The sequence below is a fragment of the Megachile rotundata genome, chromosome 10 (assembly GCF_050947335.1).
Source record: "Megachile rotundata isolate GNS110a chromosome 10, iyMegRotu1, whole genome shotgun sequence".
Classification (NCBI taxonomy): Eukaryota; Metazoa; Arthropoda; class Insecta; order Hymenoptera; family Megachilidae; genus Megachile; species Megachile rotundata.
In genome coordinates this window covers 8923342-8937877 of record NC_134992.1, presented here as the reverse complement: position 1 = coordinate 8937877, position 14536 = coordinate 8923342, and the positions used below count along the sequence as shown (strand labels likewise).

Genomic DNA, 14536 nt, shown 5'->3' with positions numbered 1-14536 from the left:
TGATCCACCGTTCCTCCGCGTCTCATCTCCTCCCTTTTCTCTGCGCCCGAGAACGAAACTCGCTCGTATCTAGCTATCTTGATAGATGTTTCCGCATGGCACCTGCGCCAACATCCGAATTACACCGACCCCTGTTTACCCGTGACGTTTAAGCAACCCCTTTCATCCTTTCCTTGTTGAACGGAAACTCTACGAAAATCCACGAATTAACGGAACTTCGTGTCGTGCTTTACGATTGTTTGCGTTCCGCCATCTTTATGCATCTTTCGCGCTGATCTATTACACTACTCTCTTTTTAACATTTATTCTAATTTTACAATTTATATTTATATTTTTTTTTATATAATATACTGACGTACTTATTAGAAGAGTAGTGATTATTATTAGAAGTGTAGTGATTATTATTGCGAAATTTCATTTTAATTTTTCATAGACAGTCACATCCTCTGACTTTCTATAGGAACGGTGGATCATGTATAATTTTATTATTTTGAACTTTCTAAAAATTTCACTTTTTTTTTAAAAATGAGAGTGGATCATTCTTGCGTTAGGTATTGATTAATGTTGTCTTTAATGAAGATAGAAAAATTGTTTCATCAACCTCGGCTACGAAAAGTCAAGTGAATGCAAAATTATTTGAATCTAAGAAAGCTATCATAACCACGTTATCAGAAGACGGTCCTAAAAATAAAATCTCCGTAAAGCAAAGTTGAGCAACTAACTTAAGCAGGTGTTTGAAGCATCATTTTATCATCGGCATCCCTCGTCCAAATTATCGATCCGTCGTAAAAGAGCTGTTTCAGACTTTACCGTGATTTCGTCGGAAACGCGTGCCACTCCCATTCTCGGTTCCGATAATCCCCCAAAATCATAGCCAATTAAAGCAACGAAAAGGCCTAATCCCGTGTCCGGTCATAAACAGCAGCCACACGATTAACCGTATCATTATGAATCATCGGAGCGTCTTATTAATTGCAATCGGTACCGCCGTAAAATCTTGGCTATCTGGAATCTCGAGCGTGTTATTTGGCCGGTGACAAAAAAAGAAGGCAACTTTGAAACACCGACAAAACGTACACGTTGGTTTCAGGTGAATATTTGCGTAGATTACGACACAGGTATATCGGAACGGAAGATAGCAGATAAGTAGCTAATAGCTTGGAACGATACCGAAGAGTATTTAAAGCATCGCATACGCGTGCACGCAAATACCTTTGTTCTGAATGTTTCCGACTGCATTCCGCAGCCGGTATATCTGTTTCAAAATTTTACGGGTTATCGGCCGCACCTGCAGCCGCATTCTGAACGGATCCACCTACGGGATATGGCGAACCTGTTAGACGTCCTGCTCCGCAGTTAATGATCTACCTTGACGCCTGTATGTTGAATATGATCGGGTTCTGAAGGGAAATTGGCGACCATCGAAGTAATAGATAATTGTGAAGTTCTGGAGGAAAATTGACATGATGAGCCAGATAAAAATTTCATATAAATTTCTTAATTGAAACTGAAAATTCCGACTCCTTATAAAATCAAAGAACCTTAAGTTAAATCTGTCTGCAACTTAAATCTGAAAATTCAGAATCTCTCAAGCTGCCGATATTGAAAGATTTCCTCCGCAATCCTTATCTAAAATAAACCTATCGTCCAAGTTCGTCGACTTGTATTTTCGTTATCAGCTTTATAGCCGAACCGAAAATGCGCATTGAGCAGAGTCGATCGTGAGTGCGTTTATCGGTAGCGTCCGCGCAGCACGAAATTTACGGCACTTCCCTGTTTTACCATACGGTGAAAAGTCTCGAAACGGCGAAGGAAAGGAGGCAAAGAGAGCTTGTCCTTCTTGGTACGCTGACACGGCCCAGATACGAAAATCGTAAAGTCGCTACATAATAGCGGCTGGTATAATCCGGTACGGCACTTCGCGCCGAGATTAAAGGTGCATAAAGCGGTCTGGCGTAAACGCTTTACAAGCTGCTCGCCTACCTGGCTGGCAAGCGTTGCACCGAGAACGAGATATTATTTTGAACGTCGTTTCGTTACGTCGCTGCCAACATTCGACAGCGTTACGATTTTATCCTGTGTCCCGCGTTATTCTGTGCGGAACGAGACGCCACGGTTGTGAGCAATCGGTCTTCGAGAAAGCTGATGCTAATTGCTGGTTACTGCGAGAGTCAGATGGACAAGTTTTGTTCTATTAAATAGTGCGTTGTTGTGGATTTGATGGATGAATCAATTGAATACTAGGTGGTTTTCCTTATTGTTAAATTCGTACATGTTAACTTGCAAGTTTTTTACTTTTCGTAAATTTTTTTACATTTCTACATTCTCAAGTTTTTAAAATTTCAGGACATTTCTAATCTTTAAACTTCTGAAAGTATCTGAAATTTCCTAATTTACGAACTCACAAAATTTGAGTTCACAACTATATATTATAAAGTCTCTAAATCCCTAAATTTCAATATCTCCAAATCGCTAGATTTCCATGTACCTTCATTCCTGAATTTCTAAATTCCTATATCCCCTAATTACCAAAGCCATAAGTTCAAAAATCTCTAGCTCCAGTATTTGCATATATCGAAAATCTAAAAATGTAAAAATTTGAAAGTTGAGAAATTTGAAAATATTAAAATTGTTAAATATGAAAATTTGAAAAATTCTAACATTTCTCCCCATTCGAAAATCTCTGAATTACAAGAAATTTCCATATAAATATCCACCCTCCTTGTAATGCTACTTTTGCTCTCTATTTTGTCCAAAGCGCCCCAAAGCGCCCCAATTTCCTCCTAGTTACGCCAATGCAAGGTATACTAATATTTGACGTTACAAATCTCAGGAATTTTCCCCGTTTCCGTCAGAGTCGAAGATATTTTTCCGACGCCGCTGAAAATTAAGCGTGCACGCTTCGCCGCGTTCTTCTCGTTCCTCTAAAAATTGCTTTGCTCGAACTATTTCCATGTGCGAGCCCTGGATATTTAATAGGATTCTTTGCATTAATCAAAGCGCCCGTAGATTCCATTAAAGCAGCTTATACAATAAATTCTGTACGAGCAATACCGCACAAACATGAAAAAAAGAAAACTTTCGATTCCAACTTTCGACCGATGTTTCCCCGTAACGTTAGATCCAATTATTATTAAAATATACTGCTATACTTTAATCCGCTAACCGAGGTATTTTTCAGCCGCGCAATAAAAACGGATAAAAAACTGTTTATGTATTTTGCGCTCGACAGAAATTGATACAAAGTATTTTCTGCCGACAGAGATTTAATCGTGCAATTAAATGTGAAAGTTTTTTAACTCATTGCATTTCTGTATATTTTTTTCGAATGAAATTAACTCTTTCGTTTGACTGTTTATACGTGATGAATTATGGAAAGCGTGAATTTTTGTCTACATTTGCAAATTCTTAAATTTACGTATTCTTACATTTTCAAATTTTAGCATTGCATAATTTCTGAATCTGCAAATTTTCAAATCTCCAAATTTCAAGCCCTGAAATTTTCAAATCTTGAAATTCCTAAGTTTACAAATTTTTGAATCTTTCAAATTCCTACACTCACATAATTCCAAATTCCCTAATTTTCAATTCTGCAAACTTCTACAAGTTTCAACCCTCAAATTTCCATATTTTCAGACCCCCAAACCTCCACAATTTCAAATTCCTAAATTTACAAATTTTCAAATCCTCCAAATTCCTACACCCCCATAATTCCAAATTCCCCAATTTTCAATTCTGCAAAGTTCCACAACTTTCAACCCTCAAATTTCTACATTTTCAGACCCCTAAACCTCCACAATTTCAAATCCCGAAATTTCCAAATTTTCAAATCCCTAAATTTCCAAATTTTCAAATCCTCCAAATTTCTACACCCCCTAATTCCGAATCCCCCAATTTTCAATTCCGCAAATTCTCACAACTTTCAACCCTCAAATTTCCATATTTTCAGACCCTCATACCTCCACAATTTCAAATCCCTAAATTCACAAATTTTCAAATCCTCCAAATTTCAACCCCCCATAATTCCAAATTCCCCAATTTTAAATTCTGCAAATTCCCACAAGTTTCAACCCCCCAAATTTCCATATTTTCAGACCTCCATACCTCCACAATTTCAAATTCCTAAATTTACAAATTTTCAAATCCTCCAAATTCCTACACCCCCTAATTCCAAATTCCCCAATTTAAATTCTGCAAACTCCTACAACTTTTAACCCCCACATTTCCACATTTTCAGACCTCCAAACCTCCACAATTTCAAATCCCGAAATTTTCAAATATGCCACCCCCAAAATCCCCAACTCAATCTCCAACTCCCAACCTTCCAAATTCCAATATCCCCTAAAAATATCCAAATCTCAAATTTCCAACAAACCTAGTTATACCAATGATTAGAACCTGTTACTAAATTAAAGTAAACAGAAAAAGCGATCGAAGTATCGACATACTAAGCCGAGTCTCAGACGTGTTCATACATCAAATTCTTTTCCGCTCGACTCGATCGCTTTCCATCGATCGGAACGTGACGCGAAAACCCATTGAAACGGTATAACTATAGTTTTATCTTCGATACCCGAGCACGCCAGGAATCTCGTGGACTGATCGGTCTTATAGCGAATAATAGAAAAAACGAAACAAGATATCATAAATATCGGCCGGCAAAATTGTTTGTTTATCGAAGAACATTCCTTCACCAGTGATATTATTATTTGTCGGTGATATTAAACGAGTTATGAGTAATTATAATGGACCGCAAATATTTATGCAAGTATTAAATGTTTTCCATATAAGATTGCAAAATATTTTCACTTAACATATTTGTTAATTTTTTTTCTTTTAGAATACTTGAAAATTTTTTCGAATATATAAAAATTAATATACGAACGATGTTCATGAACGTCATTATATTTTATTTAATTAAAAAAAAATATTAAGATGAATTTGCAAGTAATGGTAGTCTTATACAGTTTACCATGTAATTTTTTATTTTTGACAAGTATAAATATTTGCAGTCTATCAATCAGTATAAAAATGATTTAATTGTGGATATTTTACTTACCAGTTGTTAACTTGAAGGATCGTCAACCCCGTGTCCTGAGCCAGCTGCTTCTTCTGGTCTTCCGAAGGGTACGGATGCTGCAACAAGCAAACGAAGAAATTCAGTAATTTCCCCGAAATACGAAACACTCGAAAATAAGGGAAATCGAAAGGTCGAGGCGAACGAACCGATTTTTCTTCCCCTTTTCCAATATTCGAAAACGACCGCCCACCCGCATTTCCCCTTTCGCGTGTTGCCGTTCTTACTGCACGAGAAGTTGCGCGTTATTTACGACGACACCATTCGACGAGAGGGAAAAGCCAGCCGTTTCCCGGCAGTCCGTGCTTTTAAACAATTTATCGAGTGATTTATCGCGTAACAGGTAAGTGCATAGCGCGCGTAGACGAGCGACGACTTTTATCGTGTCCTCGTACACCCAGCTGCGAAATATTATTTATTGTTCGGCAACGACGATAACGTAAGTGCGAAAAAATAGATAGAGATACGGTACACTCGATAAACAGCTGAAAGAACCGCGGTTATTACTGATTAATAGGTGGTGATTGCGATGAACGGTATAATTCATTTCACCTCGTGAACTTGAGGTAATATGTTCACATGTATGTTGTACTGATGATAGCTAAATATTGTTGGTAATAGAATGTTGCTTAAAAATGTCACAAATTGGGGAGTTGCAAGCTTGGTTACTAATGTGATTTATGTGGAGTCGATTTATTACCACGCGTTATATTGCCATGTGTGGTAATTTGTATATGTGTAAATTGCAATGTGAGTTGCCACACATGGTATTTTTACGCACTTAGATTTCCATGTGTGGTAATTTCTACATGTGTAAATTTCAACGAGCTGTATCAGAACGCATGGTACCTTTACATGTGTAAATTACCACGCATGAAATCATCAAATGTGTAAATTACCACGCGTGGTACCTTCACATATGTTAATTACCACATATGGAATCATCAAATGTGTAAATTACCACGCGTGGTACCTTCACATATGTTAATTGCCACGCATGGAATCATCAAATGTGTAAATTACCACGCGTGGTACCTTCATATATGTTAATTACCACGCATGGAATCATCAAATGTGTAAATTACCACGCGTGGTACCTTCACATATGTTAATTACCACGCATGGTACTTTCACACATGTTAATTACCACGCATGGAATTTTCACGTGTGTAAATTACCACGCGTGGTGTCTTCACATATGTTAATTACCACGCATGGAATCTTCACGTGTGTAAATTACCACGCGTGGTACCTTCACATATGTAAATTCCCACGTATGGTACTTTCACACATGTTAATTACCACGCATGGAATCTTCACGTGTGTAAATTACCACGCGTGGTACCTTCACATATGTCAATTACCACGCATGGAATCTTCACGTATGTAAATTACCACGCGTGGTACCTTCACATATGTAAATTCCCACGCATGGTATCTTCACACATATAAATTACTACGCGTGGTATCTTCACGTGTGTAAATTACCACACATGTAAATTTCTACGCGTTGTATCACCGCGCGTGGTACCTCCACATGTGTAAATTACCACGCATGTAAATTTCTATATGTTGTATCACCACGAATGGTATCCTCACACGCGCAAATTACCACGCATGGTACCTTCACATGTGAAAATTACCACACATGTAAATTTCTACGCATAGTGTCACCATGCGTACCTCTACGCGTGGATCCTCTATGCTTGTAAATCACCATACGTGGTGATCTCTATACTTCCAATTTTCCACACATGTAATCTCTGCGTTTCTAAATTACCACACAATATTACGCGATAAATCTTCACACGTTGTATCTCTACGCGTAGTATTTCTACATTATATTCCTACCTATGAAATAACCTATTTCATCCCCTGGTCGGTCACGTAGCACCATAAAAAGAATTACTGAATCACCACTAAACAGTCTACTAATCTTAACATCGAAAGAATTTATGACCAGTCTCTTGTTCCCAGCACGAAAAAATTAGTCGCGGATGCATTTTCATGAAAAAGAGGTAGCAAACGAGGTTCGCGATTTGTTTGGCGAAGCGGCGACTTTAATAAGGGATGAAAATTAAGATGCACGACGCGTTGTCCCCATGGGATCGGCGTTTCGCGTAGCTGGTAATATAATTAACGTGATTATCCGCGGATCGCGTGTCTAGCTTTTCCGTTTCTTTTCTTTTTTTTGTAAACGTTCGCCCGACCGTTTCTCATCCATAATGCAGAGAGAGATTGTATCCTGACAGGGCGCAGGCAACAGCCACCCTTCGCGTCTCGTTTCGAGTCTGCTTAAAAATTGATTGGACTACGTGTAAGACGTCCATCATTTCGCTCCACCTTCGTACACTTGATAGCCGTTCGTGATCGAAGTAAAACGGTTTATCGAAACTTTGTCGGATCACCTCGAGCCGGTCGGTAGAAATTAAATGGAACTTGATATCGGCCCGCCATAAAAGCCGATATGTCCGTGACAAAGTCGTGAATAAGAGAAAACCAACAACGACCCGAAGCGATTCTCACCTACGAACCGTATCAATTAATCAGTTCGTTCAACACGTGGCAAACACTGTGTATACAACGTCGGCTACATCGTGTAGCCTCTTCAATTAGTCCTAGCGACGCTAAATCATTCCAAGAACAGAGAGACGGATCGTGATCGATCGATCAATCGCGATCCTTTCAAGTCTATTTACCCCCTTTTTCCTCACCAATTTCTACCGGAGTCGTCCTTTGATGCGGTTTATTCCACAGAGCAGATTAATACCACCAGCAGATTGATATCATCCTCGTGAACCAAGACGTTTCGCGCTCGTGTTCCGATTCGCACGTGCGTAAAATCGCCCGCGTCCCGTTCGTCTTCCTGTTGCTCTACTCGAGGAGGGAAATTAATGCTAGCAGTAACTTGCCCGGAAGAACGATGAGATTTATATACGAATTTATGGACTGCTGCAACAAGACCGATAGAATAACACACGGTGCATCGTTTATACATCTGGAACGCTACTCGACGCTCAAATTTTGACATGGTGCCAATGCATTTTCACTTTTTTATTCTTAATGGTGTCACGATGTGTTATCTTTTACTTCTAATATCACTTTCGACTTATCGCTCTCAAGTAGCAGGGTGAAAAAATTGTACAAAATAGGGGGGTTGAAGATTATGTGGACTTAGGCATATTTGTATAATTATTTTCGGGTTCAATATTACAATTGTACTTCAAGTTTGATATTTTTTTAATATAATGTTAATGAAAAAATTTAATTAGATATTAACTGAATATAAATATTTGGAAATATACTTCAAAGTAACCTAGAGATTACTTTATCTTTATTGTACTTCACTGTCCATCTATATTGTACCTCACTGTCTATCTGTATTATACATAACAGTCTTCATTTGTAACACGAATTACTTCATAATTTTACAGAGTTGCACTCCCTGGTTTCTCAAGCTTATTACTATCAATGTTCCACATAATCGTGCTAAGCTTGAATGAAATCGGTGTGTCAGAGATCGTGACTCTATAATAAGTTACGACATCGCGAAATGTCAAAGAGTGAAAATAAAATAGAAGAGTAAAATTAGAAAATTGTTAAGTAGAACTTTATATCGTTCCTTGGTACAATCGCGAAAAGTTATTCGCCTTGGACCAAAGTACCGAAGCCAGTATGGTCGATTAAATCAGGCCCGTTTACGCGACCGCCGCGACACGCTCGGCCGTAATTCACGGGCACGATACTCGAACATTAAATTCGACGTGAAATCGGGCCCGAGCCGATGCCAAGCGTGCAGAGCAGCCAGTAGGAGAGGAGCGGGCGGATCCGGCTGCGCATAAAAGCCCGCGGCTGCACCGCAAGCGGCCGAACCGCATCATATTTTTACATAATTAGCACGTGGCGCTCCGCGGTATTACGTTCCACGTCCCTGGTGTTCCACCCCTCGCCACCCTGCTCGTTACTTTTTGCCGAAGCCTGCGGTATTTTTGGAAACCACCGTGGCCCGCGGATCCCTCCGCTCCGGACGCCCCTCGTCCTCCTCTATATCATGTTTCTTGGAGGCGAGCCACGGTATACACGCACCAGAAGGCTCCGTGTACACCTCCACCCTTGTACCCTCGCGGGAGCCCATTGTACGCTCGTGTATACGCGATCCAAGCGATTCTTATCCTAATTAAATCGGCCGAGAGCATTGTCTGGGCGTACAGTTTCTATCGGATCTCGCCTGGTTACCAGCCAGGTTCCGTGTTACAATGTAACGTCATATCGAGCTGCGGTAGATTGAGACGTGCGGCAACGGATCTACCGCCGATCGATCCCGTCGATCTCGCAACCGTCACTGGTAACCGAGACCACTTTTCGTGTTTCAATCGAGACTTTCAGATTTTGGAATTAAGGACTGAGATGCTTCATGATTTTTAAACTTTGATAGTTTCAGAATTTGAAGATTTGGAAGTGTTTAATATTGGAAACTTGAGACTTTGAAATTTTTGAATTTACATGTGTCATATGTTATATCAGATAGTGTAGCATATGTTACACCTTATAGTGTACCATATATTATTTCATGTAATATATAAAACATTATATCATATGTGATGTCATATATCATCTTGTACATTGTACCATATATTACATCTTATAGGACACCATATGTTATATCATATAGTATATAAAACATTATATCATATGTGATGTCATATATCATCTTGTACATTGTACCATATATTACATCTTACAGCATACCATATATTATATCATATACTATATAAAATATTCTACCACATATTGCAACATATATTATATCAGACATTGTACCATATGTTACAATTTACAATATATAAAACCACCACATATGATATAGTATATCAAATATTATACAACATGTATCATACATGTCAAATATACCATGTACCACATACGTCATAAAGTAAAACCCAAGGAAGAACTGACAGTATCAGACAAAGCAATCGCAGTAACAATCGTCATGGAGTTAGAAGTCCGAAAACTCGACGAGACTGTAGCCATCTCGTAATTCGTTCGCAAATCTAAGGATCGCCCGGCTTTTCTCTATAGAAGCTCGTGTCGAGTCCGCTCGTCGGTGTATGCATAAAACAATCAAGATAATTGTTGAAGCTACACGGGGACCGACTGGCTGACTGCTTTCCACCCTCTTCTGGGATCGAGGTAGCTGCCGGAACGGGCGGGCGGAAGTAAAAGGGACAAAGAGGGAAAGAGAGAAAGCGGCAGCTATCCAATTACATTGAAAACAATAGTCTTAAGTGCTCGCGGCGGTCCGTTCTGGCCTGTTCCCCGACGCTTTTCCATGAGGGTCGTCCATCCCCCCTCGGGAACACCGTGACGATGCACAAGTTTGACTCGGTAAAAGTATTACCACGAGAAAGTTGCAGGTAACACTCTCTCGATTGAATAAATCTTCTCGATAATGTTACACAATTCTATATCGGTCATATCGTGGCAATTTTTACCAAAATTTATATACTTTATAACGTATATTGTATACCCTATATTATTATAAATATTGTGTGCAAATATTAGTGATAACATTCATATGTGTGCATGTGTGATTTTTATGTACTCGTACGAAAATGGTATCATTGTGTCGAAGTAAGATGTGACATTAAGTTAAAAGAATTCCATAAAAGAATTCCTGCGAAACATTCATATGTGTTTATGTGTGATTTTCATGTGCTCATACGAAAATGGTATCACAGTGTCGAAGTAAGATGTGACATTAAGTTAAAAGAATTCCATAAAAGAATTCCTGCGGAACATTCATGTGTTCATGTGTGATTTTTATGTCATATGAAAATGGTATCACAGTGTCAAAGTAAGATGTGACACTAAGTTAAAAGAATTCCATAAAAGAATTCCTATGAAACATCAGAAGTATTAATGGAACGAACATTCCATAAAGTGACATCACGTTAAGAAAAGCGTTCTTTTTAAAATCTAATAGTGTCTAAATTTGTAAGTACAAGCCTATCATCCGAGCCATCGAAGCAGCCAAGTAAGCGCGAGAAAGCAAATGGAATCCCTTAATGGCGACCGTTTCGGCGAGAGAATCAGAACGAAAGAGATAGACGCGCGGGAATCGTCGAGGCGGACGACGCCAGTCGACGGCCAAACAAGCGATAAAATGAAAATGAGCGATAAAAGGACAATATGAAAACCGTTTGCGCTCTCGACGCTTCGGGATGGAGAGGGGTAGAAACGAGCCAGCCGGAAGCCGAGCTAAGTGTGTAAATGAGTCCGTAGTTTAGCCCGATTGCCTTCAGACGACCCCTTTTCGTGGTACGCTAACCTCATCCATGGCCCACCACCTTGATACCGAAGACGTAGCTGAAATAACCGAGGCCCTTTCGGGGAGCGAACTGCTCCCTCAGACAATTTCCGAGCCAATGAGATCGTGACCCAAATTCAAATTCACGTTTCTTTTTTTGGGGGAGGTGAATCGAAAATCCACAGGTGATTTTTTGCAGATAGGACCTTAGGGGTGCTTGTTGACTCTGTATAATTTTAATGTGGTTATCTAAATGACTTAATCTGTAGTGTATACTAATTTAAATTATATGACATCGTCATATCACATGTGTGTACATGTGATTGTACACATGTGCATACATGTGATTAAGATTCAAAGCCACAGTAAAATTACTCATATTCGCTAACTTTAATTTAAAATTAATTTCATTTGACCCGCATCGTTATCAATAAATTTCGATAAATCATTATAATCGTTATTCCGATTTAATACGAAATTACACGTGTTGCCGATATAAGTCCGATAGTACCCGTTGAATAGTAAACGCGTTAATTAAATGATGTGTTGCCTATATAATTGTCGCACCTACATACCGTGTTATTATATTTATTTTTATGCAAACACGTTGCACGTAATACAAAACGCCGATAAATAAACAAATGACGAATGAACGAGCGAGACATTAATCGAAGGGTTGTATACTCATTTACGCCCACGATTACCACGAGGTGATCTCTAAGAAGAAGAAAAGCGATCTGGCCGTCTATTAATATTCAATGTACGCGCATTAGCATCGCGCAATGTTTCAACTTGTAACCTGTTCGTAGCTCGAGTAGCCGGCCAGCAGTCGATAAATCATAGGAAGCAAAACGAGCCTGTTATTAATCGTGCTCGATAAGCAGTCGGGTGCCGGTTCCCGCGGGATTGCCAAAGTAGCATCTCCTTGATCGGACCAATTGCGCACGTATCCTCGTTACGATATACCGGTTGTCAGTCTAAAAGAAGGCGGTTTTAGCGTCTACGCGAGCGACGACAATTCGCCGATTCTGGATGCTGCGTCAGGTCGATGTCGAACATGGGCGGTCTTCTCGTGGTGCACGGATACGTTCGTTCGTGTACTTCGTCGACGATTCCCCTTCGATAACCAGGCTTCTCGGTGCCGAATGACACGTCGATGACGACCGCTGCTGACTATGGCTAACGAGCGGGGCGTTTGGGGCGTGGGAGCCAACACAGATCGCCTCGTCATCGCGCGACTCGATTCCGCCCCGTAGCTATACTGATTGTGTCGCATGACTCGCGACGAGCTGGTTCAGCCTGCTTCCGATTTTAGGGATCTTCTGCTGGATGATACTGTTATGCGAATCAAGCGAAAACTACCCCTTTGCAATCTACACTTATCATATTTGATACTTTAGTACAAACTTAAGAATTCAGGTAAACACCTGGACCTTAGAAACATAGACATTAAATTCAGAAACTGAGAAAATAGAAAATGTAGACTGATACATTTTGCAAATGTAGTCTCAGGTACACAGAGATTTGGACATACAGACTTGGACACAGAAATTTGGAATCATAGACTTGAATATATAGAAGTTTGAAATTATAGACCTGGACATAGATGTGAGGATTTCAAAGTCTAGTGACCTGTAATTTAATCTATCATGTAGATCAGAGATCATGTAGATCAGTCAATAAATAAATAGTACAGAAACAAAATTCTAGGTAATGTAATCTACCAATAACACTTTTCCGCAAGGGTAAGTCGAGCAATTGGGGTTCCTTCTTTGCTGATGCCAACGTTAAAAGGAGGAGCAAGAAGGAGGACCCGAGGTAGAGACAAAATAGGCGACGTCAGCGCGTCAGTCATCCCTAATACCTTCATTCCGACTGTCTCCTACCATCGGTGGATGGCTATATAAGGCATTTCCATGAGCGGGCATAACTTCGTTACCGCCTCCGGGGGTTATTCAATTTCGGCGTTAAAATCCTCTAATGTGCCGTTATTGCAGTTGGGCACGGAACGGGGAGAGGCAACGCGGAGGTAATGGCTGGCGCACGTCGAAAGGACTTCCACGGGATTTCCTTTAAGAGGAGAGAGGATCGTCTGCGAGAAGATTCGAGCGGCTGAATATTACGGAATCGGGCCCGTCCGATGTGACCTTTGAACTGCACGAATACGAGAGTAAAATGCGTGTCTGAGAATACGATTGCGTGGTCCAACAAATTACTTCGACGTTCTCCTCTTCAATCTTGACGCTGATGGACGTTAATATCTTCCTGGCATAATCGAAACTAAATTCAATATGGAATTGATTCCATTTGGAGCATTTCGTTTCTTTTTGAAGCTTTGTTTCTAACGCGAACTCGTCTTGCAGAGGATCTTTAGAGGTGATCCATCTTTAACACATGATCATTCCAAGTTAACTCTAATGTCATATGTGTGTAACGCTGCGTTTATAGAATGTTACGTACAATAATTTGAAAAGTCTACTAATAGGCTATCGATCGGACTTGATTCACATGGAATACTTTGTTAAGTTGCCTCTGGAGTGTTAAAAAATTTGTATTACTTTCTTCAATGATGTCCGCGAGTTTTCGTGCTAAGAGAGCCTTAGGGAGGTTGTTCGCACCATCGTGGTCGGAATGCAACGCATCAAGCGGGAATGGCTGATTATCGAACGCGAGCGGGCTCGACCGCTGCAATGACGAAGCAGATTCAGGAACGATATCTATCTGGCAGATGGAGCCCCGCGTTTGCTCGGTTCCCGTCCCGGTGCTGTTCCAGCGCGGTTCGACATCGGGACAGCATACCATCTTTGGGCTCGGCTTATCTCCTATCGTCCGTGCTTGCCACGAATAGCTGCAGGCGCGTCCTCGTGCATACCTCCATACATTCCATTGTGTTTCGTCTGTAATTACACCGAAAGGGACGTGGCGCGTCTTCGTTCGTCGCGCGGAGAATGCGTCCCCTTGGTCTGATTCCAATCAACGGCATGCATCCGACGATACGTGTCGCATCGTCGACATTCGAACGTTCGAAATGCGATTCGACCCTTCCACTGCACCTTGATTTATTAACGTTTCATTACGGGAATGCGGGATTGCAGCTACTTTATTCTGGAATACATGGATTTTCAATCTACAACCCTTTGTTTATTTGGCGA

The 14536-nt window shown here is 40.3% G+C and overlaps 1 protein-coding gene across 3 annotated transcripts in view; it reads right to left on the bottom strand.

The window, feature by feature from the left end:
* hth (Meis homeobox homothorax) overlaps positions 1–14536 on the bottom strand; it is a 565080-nt gene that overhangs the window by 117063 nt on the left and 433481 nt on the right. For all 3 annotated transcript variants that reach the window (XM_012281928.2, XM_076536623.1, XM_012281931.2), the window contains one exon: positions 5060–5136. In XM_012281928.2, coding sequence (XP_012137318.1) covers positions 5060–5136 — 77 coding nt within the window. The remainder of the gene's footprint in view (positions 1–5059; positions 5137–14536) is intronic.